This window comes from Eleutherodactylus coqui, chromosome 8, assembly GCF_035609145.1.
Source record: "Eleutherodactylus coqui strain aEleCoq1 chromosome 8, aEleCoq1.hap1, whole genome shotgun sequence".
Lineage (NCBI taxonomy): Eukaryota > Metazoa > Chordata > Amphibia > Anura > Eleutherodactylidae > Eleutherodactylus > Eleutherodactylus coqui.
In genome coordinates, this window is record NC_089844.1 from 46,370,055 (window position 1) to 46,391,615 (window position 21,561).

The following is a 21,561-nucleotide window of genomic DNA, read 5'->3' on the forward strand; positions in this document are numbered from 1 at the left end:
GCTGCAGCTGTGCAATATGAAGCCAGAGTGCAAATTTTTGATGCAGCTCTGAGTGTGACTGGAGTAGAAAACCTGATATAGCCCCAGAGAAGTATAAGCAATGTATAAAACGTTTTACCTAAGATGTAAAGTGATCTTCTGCGCTGGCGTTCAGTCAGTTATACCGTGCGGGAGTACATGGCGGCACACCGCTATAATGGATCACATGGAGACTATTGTGGGGGTAATGTGTGTGTCACCAGCTGGCAGCGAGGCGGCACCGCCATGTGGCCGCCTCTACATCTCCATACGTGGAGTGCAGGAGAGGGTTAACGTTCTGCATCTCGGCTAACAGACAGCAATTAGCGCCATTCTCTTCCATCATCCATCAGAACATCCAGCGCTCGGAGAGCTAATTAACATTCGTGCCAGTAGATTGTTGAAAAGATCTGAGAAGGCTTGAAGGAAACGTTCAGATCTCTGCCACGTTGCTGAGAACTAGAATATCTGGATGCAGAGCGTATTGGGGCCTCGTGCAAAGCAGCCAGGATTTATGGGAGGGGGAGAAGGCTTAAAGGGGACCTCCAGAAACTGGCGCTATTAACCCCTTAGTGACCAGACAGCTTTTTCAAGCAGTCGTTAAGGGGTTAATATCATGACACCCAATGGATTCCCATGACAGCCAAAGGCCTCCGGATCTACCAGGCATGCCAGCGATTGCTGAAAAGCACACTATACCTCGCTACATCAGTAGACCATAAGGTGTAACCGTGATCCATCGAACGATCACCTCTTCAAGTCCCTGGGAGGGACAAAAAAATTAGTTATGAAGTCATCCAACACAGTATAGTGCGAATTATTACAAGTGTAGCGATATGTAATAAAATGCAGAAAATTGATTAATTTATCCGCCCCCAAAGAGGGGGGAGAAGTCGTCAGAAGTACCCCAAAATGGTACGAAAGTAATCTACAGCCCATGTCACAATGTAGGCTCGGCTCAGCTTGTTTGGGGGAAGAAAAGGCTATGGGTCGTGGAAGATGGCAATTAAAATCCATATTATATATAATTACTAGATACACTTCTATGTGCTTGTGGCATAAAAAATATCTATATGGTAGTTCCATAATTGTATTGGCCCAAAGCATAAAGTTGACATTCCCCACAATTAAAAAAAAAAAAAAGCTATTGTCTGTCTTCAAAATGTCCATTGCCCTAAAATGGTATAAAAGTGTCCGCACAATCCTGAAGCCCACCTCCGATCCATTGATGAAAAGGACGTCCTTATCTGTAGACCTGGATCGGTGCGGCCGCCCAACCATTGGCTCTACAATGGGTAAATGCATTTCTCACATTGAATAACTTGAGCAGTATAAATGGGGAAACGCGTCCTGACTTGTATGGGCCACCAAGATATTGGAAGTATTAATAGGGCATCGTTAGACAGACTTCAAGATTGCAGGGCACTCTTCAAGGCGACCACTGATGGAGGAATATAGGGCAGCACTACCTCTATGCCCATTTTAGCCAGTCTTCGGAAGAGGTGTGTGGTGTTTTTTTTTTTTTTTGGGGGGGGGGGGGGGGTGTTGCTCCGTCTTGAACATGAGTTGTGAAGTCCATTGGATACTTACCTGGTGAACTTGTGCCAGAGATCTGTCCTCTGAAGCTTGGTGTTGGCGAGCACCGCTGGTGTACTGTAGTGTTCATCGCCTCTTGTTTGCTTTCCCTTCACTGCTACATTACTTAGGGGAGTTATTCTGGTGGTCTGCTTTGATATAAGCTAACCTTATGGGTTGAAGGTAGGTGAGCTGCTGAGTCTGGAGATGTTTTATACTCTTACTCTAGTATCGGCGCTGAAAGCTACTGCTGCAGTGCATTGAGCTAAGTAGTCCGCCCATTATAAAATTAGAACGGGCGGACTACTTGGCAGCGCTGCTCAATGCACTAAGTGGCGGCTTTCACCGCTCCCACCGGGCAAACTATGGGGGAGGCAAGTATAACACTTACATCCCTGGACTCGGTGGATCAGCTGGTTGCCTTAGACTTGGGATGTTATGAGTCGTATGCCAGATTCTGCACCTAGCAAATGAGTGGTTGCTCCTCATTGCACTCAGTGATGGTACAGCTTCACTGCTGTCACTCACTGATCCCTTGAAGCTATAGCAGGTCCCACCAACAGCACAAAATACACCCTTTTCTGAGGTCAGGCAACTAAGATGCACAAGCCAGTTTAGAACCAAAAAACCAGTCAATGGGCCATTTTATTACAGAATACCTGGGACACAAAGCTACCTAGGAAAATGCATTAATTTATATTATACTACTTAAAATTGAACGTTCCTTCTACCAGACACTGTATTTCTGAGACTTTCTATGCTACTGCCCCTATGATATAACTACTATAATACTGCTCCTATGTACAAGAATATAACTACTATAATACTGCCCCCTAAACAAGAATATAACTACTATAATACTGCCTCCGATGTACAAGGACATAACTACTATAATACTGCTCCTATGTACAACAATATAACTACTGTAATACTGCCCCCTATGTACAAGAATATAACTACTATACTACTGTCCCCTATATACAAGAATATAACTACTATAATACTGCCTCCTATGTACAACAATGTAACTACTATAATACTGCCCCCTATGTACAAGAATATAACTACTATAATACTGCCCCCTATGTACAAGAATATAACTACTATAATACTGCCCCCCATGTACAAGAATATAACTACTATAATACTGCCCCCCATGTACAAGAATATAACTACTATAATACTGCCCCCCATGTACAAGAATATAACTACTATAATACTGCCCCCCATGTACAAGAATATAACTACTATAATACTGCCCCCCCATGTACAAGAATATAACTACTATAATACTGCCCCCCCATGTACAAGAATATAACTACTATAATACTGCCCCCCATGTACAAGAATATAACTACTATAATACTGCCCCCCATGTACAAGAATATAACTACTATAATACTGCCCCCCATGTACAAGAATATAACTACTATAATACTGCCCCCCATGTACAAGAATATAACTACTATAATACTGCCCCCCCATGTACAAGAATATAACTACTATAATACTGCCCCCCCATGTACAAGAATATAACTACTATAATACTGCCCCCCCATGTACAAGAATATAACTACTATAATACTGCCCCCCCATGTACAAGAATATAACTACTATAATACTGCCCCCCCATGTACAAGAATATAACTACTATAATACTGCCCCCCCATGTACAAGAATATAACTACTATAATACTGCCCCCCATGTACAAGAATATAACTACTATAATACTGCCCCCCCATGTACAAGAATATAACTACTATAATACTGCCCCCTATGTACAAGAATATAACTACTATAATACTGCCTCCTCTGTAAAAGAATATAACTACTATAATGCTGCCCCCTATGAACAAGAATATAACTACTATAATACTGCTCTGATGTTCTATATTGGTGTATAATTGGGTAATAAGGTTCGGTGGACACCATTGTTCCATTCAGAGTTTCACTCAAGTACAGGATGAAGGCTCTGTGGAGTAATTGTCACCATACAAATACTTATTAAATGGCGATGTATGCAGTGCTATTTTGTCCTGTAAAATGACATATGGAAACCAAATGCACCATTATAGTCAGTGGGGTTAATTCAGATCGGTTCGCATGGGAGCGCAAGAAAACTGCCCCCACTCATCCTAATGGAGCAGGAAAACTGAATCCCCTAGAGCTGATGGCAACGAGCTGTAAGTAATGTAGTTAGTTGGTCTCCATATACAGGTTTGGGACCCAAGAGCCGTGCACTGATATGGCCACCCACCTCTGCGGGGTGTTGCCCTCCTTACTCATTGGTCAGACTGGTGCAGTAAGGCACCCAGACGCAGGGATGAGACCTGGTTGGGGTCCTGTGACATAAATATGGATTACTTCACCATTGGCCGTGTCAGTAGCTGATGGGTGGGCAAGGAGGTTCCAGCGGTCCATTAACAATTCATAGCTTTTACTTTCCTCCCTGAGCTGCTCAATCTTTGGGCTTTTCAGCCTATTACAATCTTAAGTCATGAATCGGAAATGAATTAATCCGTTTCACACAGGCAGCTGCAGAGAATGGAACCTGGTACCATAGAAAGTGATGGGAAGGAGAAGTGGGACTGTAATCTAAGAAACTGCAGGACTGTTCCAAACACTTCCTGGATGGGACCGCCCAGGGTGGGGAGAATTCCTCGTTTCACCCCAGAGCAGATGCTGCGGACTGGAGCACATGTAGAAACTGAAAATACTTGATCATGGGTGGATAAGACTATAGCTACCATAATACTGCCCCCTATGTACAGGAATGTGCTGTCCTACCAAAAGTAATTGGAAAGCTGAGCAAGAATCAAAGTAGCATGTATTTCCATATGTTATTACTTAGTGGGGCTCCTTATCACCCTAATGACATCGGATACTTTCTAACATCTGTTACTTTGGCTGGTATTCCCCTCCATTCACCCTTCAAAGGTCTGGCAAGTTCTCTCAAGATGCATTGGCCCATCTACAACAGTGCACAGTGTCATTGGACCATTGAGCAATGGAAGAATGTTCTATGGAGTGACTAATTGTGCTACTCCATCTTCACATCAGATGGACATAACAGGGGAAGCCTTCTGCTTGCGTTGTGCTAACCTTCATGTACGGCAGAGGTTCCATCATGGTCTGGGAATGCTTTGTGGCATGGTCTCAGTCCGTTGGTTGTAGTGACAAGAACCATAAACACTGAGGTGTACCTGAACATTTAGACAATATGCTGCTGACAATGCAGTAATAATACTCTGGGAATGGTCAGCCATACTTCCAACAAGACAACGCGCCTTGTCGCAGATACATTGTGCAGGCCAATTGTGGAACATCCATGTACTCGCACCAGAGTCTGACCTGAACCCTACTGAACATCTTTGGGACGAACTGGAATGTCGGGTCAGGAAATATGAAGAGCGTACATCTTTGAGAGAACTCTTCAGGCATTTGCAGGATGAATGAAGGGAAATATCAGCTGAAGTGTAACTGAGACACCCTTTCTACTAATGAGTATTTGGTGTCTTTAGTCTTTAAAGGGGTTGTCCCGAGGCAGCAAGTGGGTCTATACACTTCTGCATGGCCATAATAATGCACTTTGTAATGTACATTGTGCATTAATTATGAGCCATACAGAAGTTATAAAAAGTTTTATACTTACCTGCTCCGTTGCTGGCGTCCTCGTCTCCATGGTGCCGACTAATTTTCGCCCTCCGATGGCCAAATTAGCCGCGCTTGCGCAGTCCGGGTCTTCTCCTCTTCTCTATGGGGCTCCGTGTAGCTCCGCCCCGTCACGTGCCGATTCCAGCCAATCAGGAGGCTGGAATCGGCAATGGACCGCACAGAAGCCCTGCGGTCCATGGAGACAGAGGATCCCGGCGGCCATCTTCAGCAGGTGAGTATGAAGACGCCGGACCGCCGGGATTCAGGTAAGCGCTGTGGGGGTTGTTTTTTTAACCCCTGCATCGGGGTTGTCTCGCGCCGAACGGGGGGGGGGGGTTTAAAAAAAAAAAAAAACCCGTTTCGGCGCGGGACAACCCCTTTAAGTATTAACATATAGAAATAAAACTTATGATTCTTGCTCGGGCGTCCAATTACTTTGGTATGGCTGTAACTTTTATACTGCTGCTCTGATGAAGTTGGAGTCCTGTGTACATCCATGTTGTACTGTAATAACCCGTCTGGTGGTGCTTGAGGGATTCTGGTTGTGTGTGTATAACCTCTCCCCAAGGACGCGAGTACTAATGTGGAGATGCTCTCTGGGTGACTTGGAGATGCCGCCGCTTCCTTTTGAAGGATCGGGTGTTATTTAGTTATTTTTTTTTATGTCGTGTTTAATTTTGTAGCAATAAGCGCAAATTTCTGTAACCTTTTAAGATATTTTTTGCTATCGGTGTTTCACCCACAGAGGAGGTGGCATCTGCGCCCTTCACGCGATTCCTTCTGACGGCTTCTACCGTTCTCAGCATATCAGGAAGACGTTCAGATGTTTGAGTGGAGAAGGGTTAAAAATTCCGCAGCTGCAATTCTTGGGGGGGCGATAATGGGATTAGGCAATTTAGACATCACACGTTGCCACAGATACAAGAATTGCTTCTCAGGAAATGTGCATATGAAGAATTTCTGATGGTCTCTGTGGGATTCTGCTCCTTGATGTGCATTAACCCTTCTGGTTGCTCAGCAGATGGTTGGCTGTGCTGTCCCGGACTGCACAACTATGTCCCACGGATTTCATGGCCAGTCTCATCGGACTTCACTTATTATATGCCGGTGATATAACGCTTAGCAGCCGGGGGTCAAACCTCTCTGTGGCTGCATATCCACTACGGATGACTATATGGACCACCCTCGTGGCGTCACTCGTGGTTAGAACTCTCGGTATCGGCGCTTCAGTGTGACTTTGGCTTTAGGAATATAAAGATATCCGTAGATGGGGATGCGAATTCATCTCTGCATGACTGTTCGTAATGGCTGGGGGCCAGGGGGCTCTGCTGCAAGTGACGATTGAAGCCATATTTTCAAACTATTATTTTTTTAATTTATTTTTAAAGGGTTTGCCATTTGATTTAACCCTCTCCAATCCACTGTCAGACCTCTGAAGACATTATGATTTAAGGCTGTGCCGCTCCGATGTTGGAAGACGTCCGTCGGGGTTCTCTTACTGTATATTGTCGGCCTCTCTGCTGTCGGAGCCTATCCAACGTGTCACCTCATGCAGTACTGGCTTTAGCCAGCAGACAGTGCCATTGTATAATGGCAGAAAAAGAGTAAGCCCCCTAGGAAAACCAAGATCCAAATTGGATTGGAAAGGGTTAAGGCCAGATTCACACAAGTGTATGTGTCTTTGCGCCACAGTTTTGTACATCGGTTGCTGCATATTTGCACGCACAACTACATTCTTGCTGTACCTTCTGCATGCGTAAATCATGCATGCACACGCAAAAATGAAAAGCGCAACGATGCTCTCAGCTGTTGAAATGGCCAATTAGTTAATGAGTTGAAGACGCGTTCTCTTCCTGCGTGGGAGCATTTTGCGCAACAGGATTGTGCATGCGAGTACGGTTTGTGAATCCGACCTAAGGCCGTACACGAGGGTATTGAAGCAAAACTGCGCAAAATGCGCTGCAGTCGTCCTGCAGATTGATCTGAGTTTTTAGTTCGCGTAAATGCTGCGTATGTGTTCTGCGTATCTTGTGCACGCAGGAAATTCACGTTTACATGTGGCGTTTTTTTTTACACCTCTCCTAGTCTTGAATGGGCAGCTTGGGGTCCCTTTTTTTTGACCAGCCGAATCTTGAGCGAGCCTGTTTACACCGAACAACGACTGAACGAGCCGACGATGGGGTTTATGCCTGCAGAAAATGAACAACAAATGAAGTCATTCTCACTTGTCGCTCATTTGAATTTCTTTTTTTTTTTTTTTTAATTCCCACCCCCATCCCTCACGGTGATGCTGATATTGCGCTCGCCCGTATGAATGGAGCCTAAGGCTAGGTCGGTGCGCCGACGACACGGATCAGTGCAGCCCTACAATGGCCTCATCTAATGGAAGTCAACGCCGGTTGCATTGTGACTCGCACGTTACCACGACTTGCTGCACCACGTGAATATGTTACAACTCCATAAGCCTGGGTCCACACGGGGCAGATTCGCCATGGAATTCCTGTTCGGACACCCTGCGTGGAAATTCCGCAGCGTTTACAGAAGCCGCACAGTAGATAAGATTTTGCAGACCTCGTCCTCCACGAACTGCGGATTCACCTCTACACTGAAGGGATACATGTTGCACAGGAATTTGCGATAAAACCTGAACCAAATGGTGCCAGTTTGGGGGCAGGCTTTCTGCCCGCTGCGACTGTTACGGCCCCCGTGTGGACGCCGCCTTAAGGGTCTGTTTACATATCGTGATGTCAGAGCGCGACCGGTTTATACAGCAGATGCATTGTTTGGCTAGCTCGTACAAGAATCGTTAAGTTGTTCTCATTCGCTGTATGAGGGCTGCTTCACACGGGCGCTGTGTTTTGGTTTTGTTATGTTTTTTTGTTTGTTTTTGGCCGAAAATCGCAGAAACAAGAGGCAGCCACGACTAAGTCGCGGCTGCATCTCCCCTCTTAATGCCCATTCAGATGAGCGGGCTACAGTGAGTCTATGCCGCAGCCCAGAACACCACGGGACGGGGGGAGGGTTTACTCTGCTACACTCCCTCCCCCTTGCCGGCCGACGGCAAAGGAAGGGGGTGGGACAGGAGCTTGGGCTCCTATGGGATCAGCCGGCGTATTCTGGATGGAAGATGGGTCTAGACCTATCTCTTCCAGTCAGGGGAGATGTTCTGTATGCGAGTGTCTGCAGTCCGCGGGGTCTGACTCTCATTGATGCGTTAACACTGAAAGGATTCCTGTCCGCAGTGACTGATCAGAATGGCGCTGGTTGTGTAGCCTGATTGGCTATTATGGGTCCGGCTGAAGTTCTTTAGACGCACAGATGGCACAAGGCCATGAATGGCGCCCATCTGACTAAACCTTAATAAAGGTCTTTTTTTACGTGCAACGCTTACTATTCAAACAAGTGAAAATGAGCAGTAAACACCGAAAACGAACGGGCGATAAATCATCTTCTCAATTCATTCTCTGCAGCATAAAAATCCCCGTTGGCTCGCTGACTTATACGGCAAATAGAAAAGACGGAACGATTTCTCGTTTGAATGAGATGTATCTGTCTGTATAAACGGCTGACCGCGCAAACAAGCCATCTGACATCGATCGCCCAATCACCTGATGTATAAGTTGGTGTAAACGGACTCTGAGATGAGGGGGGCTGCCTAATCCGATTCCCGTAATGTAAAGGGGCTACGCAATCGCTCAGCATAGATGACGGCGCAATCTGAACGACCAGCGATAATTCATTCACTTATCGTTTGGATCACTGAAGCATAAAAACGGTTTGTCCCGTGTGAACAGCAGGCCTCTATCTATGAACAACCGCCTGTTTCCTGCGAATGGCGTCCGTACCGCTCGCTGTCCCGCTCCGCCGCCATACTCACTGGTGTTCGAAAGCCCAGGAACGACCATCGGGCGCTTCTGCACCTGACTATTGTGCCATGTAAGAGCCCAGCCTTCCAGTCTTGTAACTTTGTGATATTCCGGATTATTAGATGCCAGACTAGAGGAGGCTCAGTCTGTTGTAGGCCCCCCTGGGTCATGGCTTACATCACGAGCTCCTGAGGATGACTGTTCTGTTCGCTGTCGCTGACTTCTCGTTGCGCAGCCGAGTTGTGCAACGCTCCTTAACCCTTTCCGCCGCCTGCATCCGGCTTGTCACGCTGTAACTAATTTATTCTTTCTCTGCAGGAACTGCATTGAAGACAAGATGGCTACCAGCGCCGTCCTGAGCGATAACCTGCCCACGTACAAGCTGGTGGTGGTGGGCGACGGTGGCGTGGGGAAGAGCGCACTCACCATCCAGTTCTTCCAGAAGATATTTGTACCGGATTATGACCCAACCATTGAGGACTCCTACCTGAAGCACACAGAGATCGACGGCCAGTGGGCCATTCTGGACGGTGAGCTGACCAGGGCGCTCCCGCGGGGCGGTCACCCAGCTTTCTCAAGGTCCTGAGTGGTAAATCTCCTATGGAATGCACTGATGTGGGGGAGGACTTGGGGCAGATTTGCCATTAAGATGAAGTGGATGGGCCTGGAGGAGTTGTCATAGGGATTCTCTGCCAGCTACAGAGGGGATGCGGGGACATAGCCTGCGGCAACCGGATCTGATCCACCTTGAGCTATATTAACCGCAGCACAAAAGCTGATATATCCGATGGAAACGCATGGATTTGTTATGAAATCTGTCAGTAAATCCGTACACTAATGCGCCCGCTGAAGTGGATCAAATTGACGTCCGGATCTGCTTAAACGCAAATCTACGGCAGAAATCTGGATTTCACCCAGGGGTTGCATTTAAACTCGCGACACATTTTTCTGACCTAGATGTCCACCTTGTAAACGTGGCGCACGGAACGTGTGGATGTAGATGCAGATTTCGCCTCTTCATGTGTAGGTCTGGTCCGCACTCCCTGGAGCAGATCCTCTCCTCCTCTCCAGCGTGGCGCTGCTGTAAGATTATCGCGAGTCATGCCTCTTGTGATTAATCTGCCCCACAGCGTATATGATTACCGCGGAGTCTTGGGTGCGTTGTGGCAGGCGCAGTGATCGACAAACTGTCAGTGAGGCCGACCCGTCCTGTTATTGCGCTGCCGCTGGTCACCACAGTATAACGCAGCCTGACGACACCACTCACTTGTTGCCACTTACACTACTGTACTTCAGTGATGGTATTAGGAGAATGGGGGGGAAAAGCTACAGATATTAAGATTCCCCCTAGAGGGGGGTGGGGGGGGGGCAAAAAAAGTTGTGGTCCTTTCATACATGAACACGGCACTTTGCTGCGATTTTTATTTTCGGATGCAGCTCCCTGCGACAGTCAGCATGCTTTAGTGCACCCCCATCATTGTGATGGGTGAAAAAGTGTGCTAAACAGTCAAATATAAAGCAGGCAGCGCTGGAACGCCGCGATTGAATGTATGTCTGAAAGGCCCTATAGATTTCAATGGGAGCGTTATACCGTGATTAACACGGCGTTAAAAGCGCTGCATTTACTGCAGGGAAAAGCGCCTGTGTGAGCGAGGCCTTAAAATATAGATTTGTTTTTTTTGTTTGTTTTATCGACCTCTATACATATTTTACTATGTAAAGAAAAAAGGTGGTGCATTATTCAACCCGCGCAGCGCACGCCATTAAGGAAAAAAAAATACTGAAGACATGGCGAAAATGGTTAATTTTGCCTATCTTGCCTTACAATAAGCAGAATAGACAAAGCTCAAAATGTCGCCTGGATCAATAAATGTTACCATTAAAGATTGTTACTGCGGAATCTGTAATCGTCACCCATGCGGATGATCCGCGGTATTCCGGGCACATTGAAGGAATGGAATATTAACGTATCCGCTCAGATTGCGATTTCTGCGAGCCTGTTCTATTTTTCTTCGGGATCTGCACAGACTGCTTCCATTGAAGTCAATGGAAGCCATTCGACCCGCGGCCCATTCGTAACTGACATTGCGGATAGGCTGTGGGTAACCCGTGTCATTGCCTTGCGATGGTGCAAGAAAAGCAAATATTGGAAAAAAAACTTGTACTGTGCATGACTGATGGCGAGCGTCCACAGTACAAGAAATCCAAGGTACGCGGGGCCGCCGGCCGCGGTCAGAGACCCATTCCGCTTGCAGTCTCCCGCATGCGGAATCCGACCTGCTTGTGAGACCGGCCTATGTCGACAAAAAACTAAAGTTTTTGGCAAAAAGACGTGTTAAAAAGCATTTTCCGGCAAAAACCTACGGATGACCTAAACTTGGGATACATCGATAGTTAATTACTAGAACCCCGCACAACAGATTCCCGGATCGCTGGCCAGATCTGCGTCACAGGAGACGGGAGCGGAAGTGTCCTCACTGGCTTCACGCCCAATGGAATCAATGGCAGCTGAATCTGGCTATTCTGAAGTGTAATGGCCGCCTCGGCTCTTGTCTCCTGTAACGCTCATCCAGCCCGCTTCACTGATGGAGCAGTTGATTGATGGGGACCCCTTGCAGCGGGTCTCTGGTGACGATCTGTCCTGATAGGGTTTGCCTGGGAAACCCCCTTACAGGGTCGGAGCTCTCTCTCATGTGAAGTATAATGGTTGTAGAGGTGGGTCTGCAAATTTGTAGCAAACTTTTGTGCTTCAACTTCATTCTCTTCAAGACATCTGCTTGCTGTCAGTGAATGGGAACATTTTTGTTTACATCTAGAGGCTGATAAATCTGTCCTGATGCTACTTCCAGCTGAGCTTGTTACTATTGTATCCAGTGTAGTCCATAGAAGCTCAACTCTCTGATGTCCTGATAGATTGTTACAATGTATGCCAGTACGCATGCGCTCACACTGGATGCAAGAATTGTAACAAACCCTCAGCTCTGATTGAAAACGGTTTCAAATGCACATAATATATGTAGTTGAAACTTCCGGTAAAGTCAACGGGGTCCGTTCGGTTCTATCATAAAACGAACCCATTTGGCAAGAAGATTCCCCTTTCCATGAGGTGATTTTTGCCCCTGATTTCATTCAATGCAGCGCTCTAAGTGAAATCCGTAAGGAAATCCTCCACTTATTTTGCTGCCATTCCCAATAATAATTGATCGCCCCCTAAACAAGATGTTCCCATTCGCTGCCATCAATCAGAGATGCTGAAACACAAGTGGGTTAGAAACTTGCAAAACTTTTTATCGGCCCCCGCCTTTTCTTGTGGGTTCCAGAATGTTGGCGTACGATGTAATCTCTCCCGTCAGTCCTGTGGGTTTTAAAAAAAATGCACCAAAACCGCCACCACGCTGCGTCCTCCGGCGCAGGAGGAACCGGAGAGGGTTCTCTGCGATTGACCCGCCTGCAGCTTATTGCGGCCTCGGGATCCTCGTCTGACTCTGGGTGAGATACGGGTTCCCTAAGCTGCAATGTGATGCCGTCTCCTGCAGTGAAGGGGTTAGCTCAGCTGTTCATTATAAGCTGGCCGTGCCAAGATCCCAGCGGTTTCACATTCGTAAGTTCTCCTTTTTATCACTGCCACTCCTTATTACATCATCACAAGTCCGGCCGCACCCGTCAGCGGTGACCTGGGCAGACGAGGAGAGCCGCCAGCGCTGCCCTGCGGTGCAGATTGTGGAGTATCCAGAGCCCACTGGGGGATATGATTCATAGGCAGAACTAAAAACCATGACTCTTCCCCCCCGTTCCACTTTTTAATCAAGCACAGTCTTGTATTTGTGCTTATTAAATCCCCCCTTATGGAGCTGCTGCCCCCGACTACTTTCAGCAGTTTTCTGATAATCTTAATTGCTTGTAGATTATAATCTGCTCCCTGAGTACGGACTCTACTCGCTGCTGTTCCTGTGTGTATACAGAGCGGCCAGCCTGAGTAAGCAGAGCTGCAGTGTAAAGCACAGGGAAGAGACAGGATGGCAGTGGAATTCTGGCTACAAGCTGTTTGCTGAATGGGAACCTGAGCAGTGAAAGAACGATCAGCGATAAATCATCGCATCGTTCCTGCAGATCTAACAGCCATCGCAGGTCTCCGCTGCAGCGCCCTCCGTAGACAGGCAGTCGCTCATCCATGAATGACTGCCTGTTAACTGTGAATGGAGGCGATCCGGTAGGTAGTCTGAAGAATGTCGGCAAGGAAGGACCTGGAATCGGCAGATCAGAAGGCTGGCAGAGAAGAACTGCAGGTGATCTCCCCCTCCAGGACACATTTATCCAGAAGCCGGAGGGTCGCTTAAAGTGGTAAAACTGAGAAAACTCAGCTCCTGCCACAAAAAGCAGTCCCTCATACAGCGAGGTCGGTGGGAAAATTAAGTTTTTCGAAAAACTGTGGTGGGGGGTGATTTGCATTGGCCTAAAAAAAAATGCAATGCAGGAAATGAGCGCAAAAAAAAAAAAATGCATTTGCACCGAATACACTGCAAAGCTGCAATAAACGGGCAGTAAACGTGTAATCCAGCGACTGCATACGCCTGTGTGAATGAGCCGTAACTTGCATAGCTACCGGGCCACACCACACTGCTTGCCCCGCTGCCACCCCTGTGGGGTCACATCACCGGGTGACTTCTGGCATCCTGCTGGTGGCGGAGTTGGGGATGGAGGCTCTGGATTGGGAAGAGCCACGTTTCTCCGGAGTGACCATTACTGACTGTATCTAGTGTTCTTCCATCTTTCTTTGGCTCCTAACAGAAACTTTCTAAGCGCCATCGCACTCGCCGCACAAATATCTGTCGGTTAAACGCAACCTGATATCAGTCGTAAATGTGGTGTGGTGGTCTTTTTTTTTTGTTTTGTTTTTTTTTTTTTTATGTCCCAGTTTTTCCATCTCGCACTGTATAAGTGCGTAAAATCACTCCTGTAAATTAACCCATTAAAATCCGTGGATTATCTTCCTGTGCGACTCGCCGGAGCTCGTATGGGGAAAATCGCTTGTGTGAATGTAGTGTAATTGTGTATCCTTTGCAAAGGTGATATCTGCAGCATTAGTATTGTGGATTCTGCAATCGCTGCCCGCGGGCATTGAAAGGCACGATTTTTCACTTTGTTCATACTCACGGATATGAATTGCGTATTCCATGAGCGGAAGAAAAATCGCAGCATACTCTATTTTGCCGCGGATAACCACCAATGATAAGGGGGGCTGTCTGACCCGCAGCATATTGCATATGGGCTGCAGATACCCGTGTCATCGCTAAGCGACGGCGCAGGAAATCCGAATAAATGGGGGAAGGGTGGTGGTGGGGAACTGGACTACACATGACTGATGGCGAGCCTCCATTATGCAGTTATAGGAGGTAGGCAGGGTAACCGGCCGGGTTCACATCAGGGAGTGGTACAGCGCTCCAAGACCAGTGGTGTCCGCTGCGAGGATTCCTAAGTGACTCATAATGGTGGCTAAAAAAAATCACTAAATTTGGGAAAATAAAAGGAAACTATCTTCTAATTCCTCCAATTAGCGATGTTGTGTTTTCTCCGCTCAGTGCTGGACACCGCCGGGCAGGAGGAGTTCAGCGCCATGCGGGAGCAGTACATGCGAACCGGCGACGGCTTCCTCATCGTCTACTCGGTGACGGACAAGGCGAGCTTCGAACATGTGGATCGGTTTCATCAACTCATCCTCAGGGTCAAAGACAGGTGAGAGCGGGGGGCAGGAGCCGGACGTTGGGGGTCCGCAGGAGTGGTTGGTGTGGCACAGATGTATACATTATATATTCTTTTAATGCTCCACACCCTGAAATGTCTGATAACAGGGAGCAGTAACATTCTCCAGAATGTGTGCCGCCTCTTTAAGGGGATTGTACCGGAATAGACTCATCACGTATCCATAGGGTGGGATCAGGAATAAGGAAATAGTGACTGGCAGCATTCAGCAATGTAGAAAAATACAAGATTTATTTCCCCATTACAAAAATTACGGCAACGTTTCGGTCGTAGTAGACCTTCCTCAAGCCAAGGCTTGAGGAAGGTCTACTACGACCGAAACGTTGCCGTAATTTTTGTAATGGGGAAATAAATCTTGTATTTTTCTACATTGCTGAATGCTGCCAGTCACTATTTCCTTATTCCTGATTGCACCCCTGGAGCCTTTCTGGTTTAGGCTTCCTGACTGGCTTTTGCATACTGTTTTGCCTGGCTCTATGTGAGGATATATGCTGTGCTGCTGAGAACCTCTTTCTTCTACTCAGTGGTATCCATAGGGTGGGGTGATAAGTCTGATGAGCGGGGGTCTCTCAGCTGAGACCCCCCACTGATTCAGAGAATGGGGGTTTAAGTCCCCTCTCCTCACTGGGGCTTGTTGCACTCTTCCGTAGTGATGGCGGGCTGAGAGTGCAGTAGCCAAGCTTGTGCGGCGCCACTCCGTGCATTTCAATGGGGCTGATGGAAATGGCTGAGTACGAGCTGTGATCTCTGGCAGTCCCATTGGGAATGAATGGCGCGGCACCACACGTATATGACCGCCGCTCCGTTTTATCTTTTCACTATTGGATGTGCTGTGATCCTGCAGTGGGGGGGACATGGGACCCCATTCTCAGGATGGGTGCGGGTATCGGGTGAGACCCCCACTGATCAGGCTCTGGCACAACCACTTTAAGTGCCGGCTGTACGTGCCGATGTGATTGGGGATTTTGATTGAACATTTCTTCTCCTTTCAGAGAATCTTTCCCGATGATTTTGGTCGCGAACAAAGTTGATTTGATGCACTTACGAAAAATATCAAGCGAGCAAGGAAAAGAAATGGCGGTGAAACACAACGTGAGTGCGAGAGGGCTGGTGGGTCCGAAGGGTCTGAAAGACGGTGATACAGTAACAACGGGCTGGGGTGCGACTTGTGTGAGGGAATTCATGTCTCGTAGCCACAAGTGCTTTTTTTTCCACCATTAACGCCCCGCGCTAATCTAGATATGACACTCCCATTGTAGTCAATAGAGCCTCTCAGACAGCCGCTCAATCGTGGAGTGTTCCAGCGCAGCGATCGTCGAGCGGAGTCTGTACTATTTTCTGGCATTTAGCGCTCCTCACCAATGACTAGGTATGCTAAACCCAGCTGTCGGCCACAGGTTGCTGCCGCCAACAGCGAAGGTAAAATCACATCGCTTTGCCGAACGCCTGTGTGAGGGAGGCCTTAGACTGCAGACGTCATGCTGATGGCGAATGTGGTCGCGCGTTGGCTTTTTGCCGTCTGTTGGGTCACGGCTTTTTGCTGCTTATCTTACTTGCCTGCATACACATTTAGGCCCCCTGTCCAAGGGCATTGCGAAGTCCCACAGCAGATCTCTGCCGCGGGAGCCGCCACCGAATCTCTGCCGGTCAGCCTTATCTGATAGGCGTGTCCGGAGAATCGGGGCAATTTGCAGCATGCTGCGCATTGCCCGCCGCAAGCGGAGAATCGCAATAATTCTCCGCTTGTGGACAGGGGACGGCACTTTCCATAGCAAAGCTATGGAAAGCGTTGGCCAGCGTGATTTGCCGGCGGTTTACCGCCGGCGAATACACGTCAGTGGACAGGGGGCCTTAGAAGGCTAGTAAGAAGTAGAGAATGCAGGATCAGACACGGCGCTCTAAGTAGGAGCTGTATGCAAAAAAAACAAACTTAAGCCAGGTTATTAGTAAAGTTGCTTTATGTTTGTACTTAAAGGAAAAGGCTGGAAATATGGATGTGACCTTAACTGGCCAAAATAGTCTATTTTATGACAAAATCCCCCAACTACTTTAAAGGGGTTGTGACAAGTTGTTATCCCATATCCACGGGATAGGTGATAACTTTATGATCAGTCGGGGTCTGACTGATGGGACCGCTACTAAATTTGAGAATGAGGGTCCCTAGGTGAATGGACGGAGGTCATATCCTGCTTCCCTGCCCTGATTTTTCAAAAAGACTTGAAATATAAGCCATACCCCCAAAATAAGCCCTAGCTGCGTTGTGATAAAAGAAGAAGAAGAAAAACATTACCTAGTAGGCTCGGGCTGCGTTCCGCCCACTGCTTTGGCAGGCTTCTTGCAGTCCTTGGCTGCCCACAGAAGATTGCTTCCTGGTTACAGGATTTATAAATCCCGCCTCCAGGAAGCGAAGGCTCTGATTGGCTGAGCAGGGCTCAAGAACCATGCAATGCAGCACTGGATGAACCACCACGATGACTGATTGGTGGCCGAGCGCTGCGCGGCCAATCATAGTCATCGTTTTGAGGAGGCGGGATTTATGAATTGGCCAATCAATGCCACAGCTCAGCCAATTTATAAATCCCACCTCCAACTCGATGGCTGTGATTTGTTCTCAAGCGCTGCTCAGCATTGGTTCTTGAGCACTGCTCAGCCAATCAGAGCTATCGCATCCTGGAGGCGGATTTATGAATCCCGTAACTAGGAAGTGATCTTTTGTGGGCAGCCGAGGCCTGCAAGAAGCCTTAATTAAAGGGCAAAAATTAAAAGTGTCTTATTTTTGGGGAAACACAGTAGATGCGGTCTGCTGCCCTATCAAGTACAAGGCTTGGGAATCTAATACTCCCTTTGACATGAACAGGGCGGGCAGCATGCATGAACTCTGCCACATTTATGGCACTCTTGTTCTTGGGTGCAGTGGGGGTCCAAGCATTCATACCCTGATCATAAAGTTGTCCCCAACCCTGTGGATACAACTTGATGACTTGTCACATCCCTTTTTAAGATATCTCTGGCTAAGAAACTTGTTCTGCTTGGATTTCAGATTCCTTATATTGAAACCAGCGCCAAGGATCCACCGCAGAACGTGGACCGAGCCTTCCACGACCTCGTCAGGGTGATCAGGTGAGCGGCTCTCTTCCTACACCTCCCTAGCCCTATCACATCTTCCCATGTCTGGTTTATATTAGCTGGTGTTGTAACCCAAACTTTTTTTTCCCCCGTATTTCCCCATGATTTACACTGCAGCGCTTCACATGGAGTCAATATTGTAACTATATAATGCTAGCAACTTGACCGCTGTGCAAAAAAACCTAACAAATTCTGCATCAAAAACTGCTGTAGAATGAGCCAGAATATTCTGGCTCAATGTTCCGTCCCGGTAAGGGCGCCTTTAGACTCAATTGGAGACTAAAATGGAGCGGATTCCAACACAGATTTTAGTGCGGATCTCCTATATTTGAGTTTTTAGACAAATTCTGCAGCAAAATCCCTGTCGTTGTTCACATGTTACAATTTGCCTCCATCTACATATTTGTGCAGGATTTAATGCACGTTTTCTTAAAGGTGTTATAAGAACACGATTGCTTTCTTCCAAAGACCGCGCCACCCATGTCGTCTGCATCTCGGCTCCATTCAAGTATCTGGGAGCTGAGCTGCACCACCCACTGACAATGGCCGTGCTGTTTGGAAGAAAGCAGCCATGTTTTTATAACCCAGCCGAACTCCCTAAGATCCATCTAAAAAAAAGGCAAGGTTTAATGCTGATGACTCACTTCTTACGGCCGCTTTTCCATTTGCGTCGGCGCCTCTGGGTGGAGCTTCCGTTACAAATCCGGCTCAAATTACTGTAGGAGAGCGCAGCACTCGGCGCTTTTTCTTCTGTCCAAAAGCTGGGCAACTGGATGGAAAGCAGACGAGCTCCATTCTAGTCATTGGGGTCTGTCTGGCGCTGTTCAGTTCTGTCCATCTGCAGGGATTCCCCTTTCCTGCTCTCCAAATGGAGCAGGAAAGTGGAACCCCCAATAGAGATGTGAACTCACCCCTTCTCCCCCTTCCCCGAAAAAATAAAACCCTTTAATAGATTATGCTGTATATATGTTCACTACATTGGTCTGGCTTTAGCACCAGTGATACCACAAAGTAATGGGGATGACCACTATCCCTAACAGACAAGTGACAATGTAACGATACTAACTCTTCCTTTTTTATTACAATGTATCACAGGCAGCAGGTTCCAGAGAAGAATCAGAAGCGGAAGAGAAACACAAAGTGGCGAGGCGACCGCGGGACGGGGACTCACAGGCCATTCTGCGTGGTCTTGTGACATCTGGGCACTGCCAAAGCTGCTGCTCATGGAACACTGCCTGTCCTGTAGCTGCAGCTACCCAAACCTGGGGATTGCCTCCTCCAATACTTGATGCTGGGCCGGACCCACCACATTTGTGCCCGCTCCTGGGGGTAGAGATGGTTGGCTATGTTGCTAATGCCCACCGACACGTTGGCACATACTGAAAGGAATCCCCCCTCGCCCACTGGTTGGCCTGTGGATGTGTTTATTTCTGTATAATGTGGTGCAATTTTATTTTTTATGGCAGGAATGCAAAGTTTTGTTCTGGAAGGACGGGATCAGAGCCCTCAGGCTGGAAGCTATTTGGCCCCAGAGCATGAAGCAGACCTGTGAGCCTGGTGTTAACCACTGCAGTGCCAGGGAGCACACCACTGTTGGTCTTAAAGTGGCAGAATGCAAAAAAAATGGACGTATATTGCACTTTTTTCAAGTATTAGTATTTAGTACTTATCACGAACACCCATCCCCCATGGGACAAGCATGGATAAGGCATTGGATGCGGTACGTGACCAATGCAAGGATCATAAGGCTTAAGTATCGTAAGGTCAAGGCAAACAGTGGTGGAAGATACAGAACTGCCGCCCTCAGCCAATGACCCTGCCTTCCCTTTGGAGCACCAGGACATCTGCTCCCCTCATACAAGCCACAGACCCCCACCCCGGTGCTATGTTACAAGATCTCAGCCACGAATCTGAACTCTTCTCTATGAGGGAGTCGGACCACTCGAGGACTTGTTTTTTGTATTTTCTTTCATTTTTTTTTTTTTTAATGACTCGGCCAAGTAGCACTTTCTGCAAGAAACTTCATATCCTCAGCCTCCCTTGGTGCTTCCCCGATCTCCTGCAAGCCATAGGCCGATGCGTCAAGGGTTAACCAGCCCATCTGAAATGAATAAGAATTTGGGGAGGGAGAATACATTCCAGTTGGCGGGGAACCCCAGACAATGTGTCAAACCCTGGAAGGAGGCCAAACCGAGGCCAAAGAAATGAGAAAGGCCCCTTTCTTCCTGGAGTATTTTAATTTGTGTGAGGACTTGTCAAATAGTGTTATAGTGAGACGTGAAATCCGAGGGGAGTTACCAGACGGTGGGAAAAACGGCCACAAATGTAATTCCACCGAGTCGTGTTGTCGTTTTTTTTTTTGTTTTTTTTCTTGTTTGTTTTTTTTTTTTTCCTTGTGAATGTATTAAGTTATTTCTAGCCGAATAAAACAGTAGGAACATCTGCAGCGCGGGACGTGTCGCTGGTTATTCCGTAGCCAAGAGGGCAGAGGGGAGCCGGTATTTTTAGAAAGAATTTGATGATAAATCCGGGAGGAGCCAAAGGAATCTGGAGAGAAGGATGAGAATCTGTGCAAAGAACAACTGCAGCTACTGGCCTGGCTGGGAAACACGGAGCAACATTACATACCAGTGGCAAACACGTGATATACAGTATGAGTATGTTCTTGTACATAATAACACGAGAACTATAAGAATACTGTCCCCCTACATCCAAGAATATAACTGCTATAATACTGCCCCCCTACATCCAAGAATATAACTACTATAATACTGCCCCCTATGTACAAGAATATAACTACTATAATACTGCCTCCTATGTACAAGAATATAACTACTATAATAGTTCCCCCCTATGTACAAGAATATAACTACTATAATAGTTCCCCCCTATGTACAAGAATATAACTACTATAATACTGCCTCCTATGTACAAGAATATAACTACTGTAATACTGCCCCCCTACATCCAAGAATATAACTACTATAATGCTGCCTCCTATGTACAAGAATATAACTACTATAATGCTGCCTCCTATGTACAAGAATATAACTACTATAATGCTGCCTCCTATGTACAAGAATATAACTACTATAATGCTGCCTCCTATGTACAAGAATATAACTACTATAATGCTGCCTCCTATGTACAAGAATATAACTACTGTAATACTGCCCCCCTACATCCAAGAATATAACTACTATAATGCTGCCTCCTATGTACAAGAATATAACTACTATAATGCTGCCTCCTATGTACAAGAATATAACTACTATAATACTGCCCCCTATGTACAAGAATATAACTACTATAATACTGCCCCCTATGTACAAGAATATAACTACTATAATACTGCTCCCATTGTACAAGAATATAACTACTATAATACTGCTCCCATTGTACAAGAATATAACTACTATAATACTGCTCCCATTGTACAAGAATATAACTACTATAATACTGCTCCGCTATGTGCAAGAATATAACTACTATAATACTGCCCCCCATGTGCAAGAATACAACTCCTATAATACTGCCCCCTATGTACAAGGACATAACTAC

General features: G+C 46.9%; 1 protein-coding gene across 1 annotated transcript in view; it reads left to right on the forward strand.

The window, feature by feature from the left end:
* MRAS (muscle RAS oncogene homolog) overlaps window positions 1-20,449 on the forward strand; it is a 29,346-nt gene extending 8,897 nt beyond the window's left edge. Inside the window, exons 2-6 of the mRNA XM_066575576.1 lie at window positions 9,433-9,644; window positions 14,694-14,847; window positions 15,867-15,966; window positions 17,915-17,994; window positions 19,096-20,449. Coding sequence (XP_066431673.1) covers window positions 9,452-9,644; window positions 14,694-14,847; window positions 15,867-15,966; window positions 17,915-17,994; window positions 19,096-19,195 — 627 coding nt within the window. The 5' untranslated portion in view covers window positions 9,433-9,451 and the 3' untranslated portion in view covers window positions 19,196-20,449. The remainder of the gene's footprint in view (window positions 1-9,432; window positions 9,645-14,693; window positions 14,848-15,866; window positions 15,967-17,914; window positions 17,995-19,095) is intronic.
* The last annotated feature ends 1,112 nt before the right edge of the window (window positions 20,450-21,561 follow it).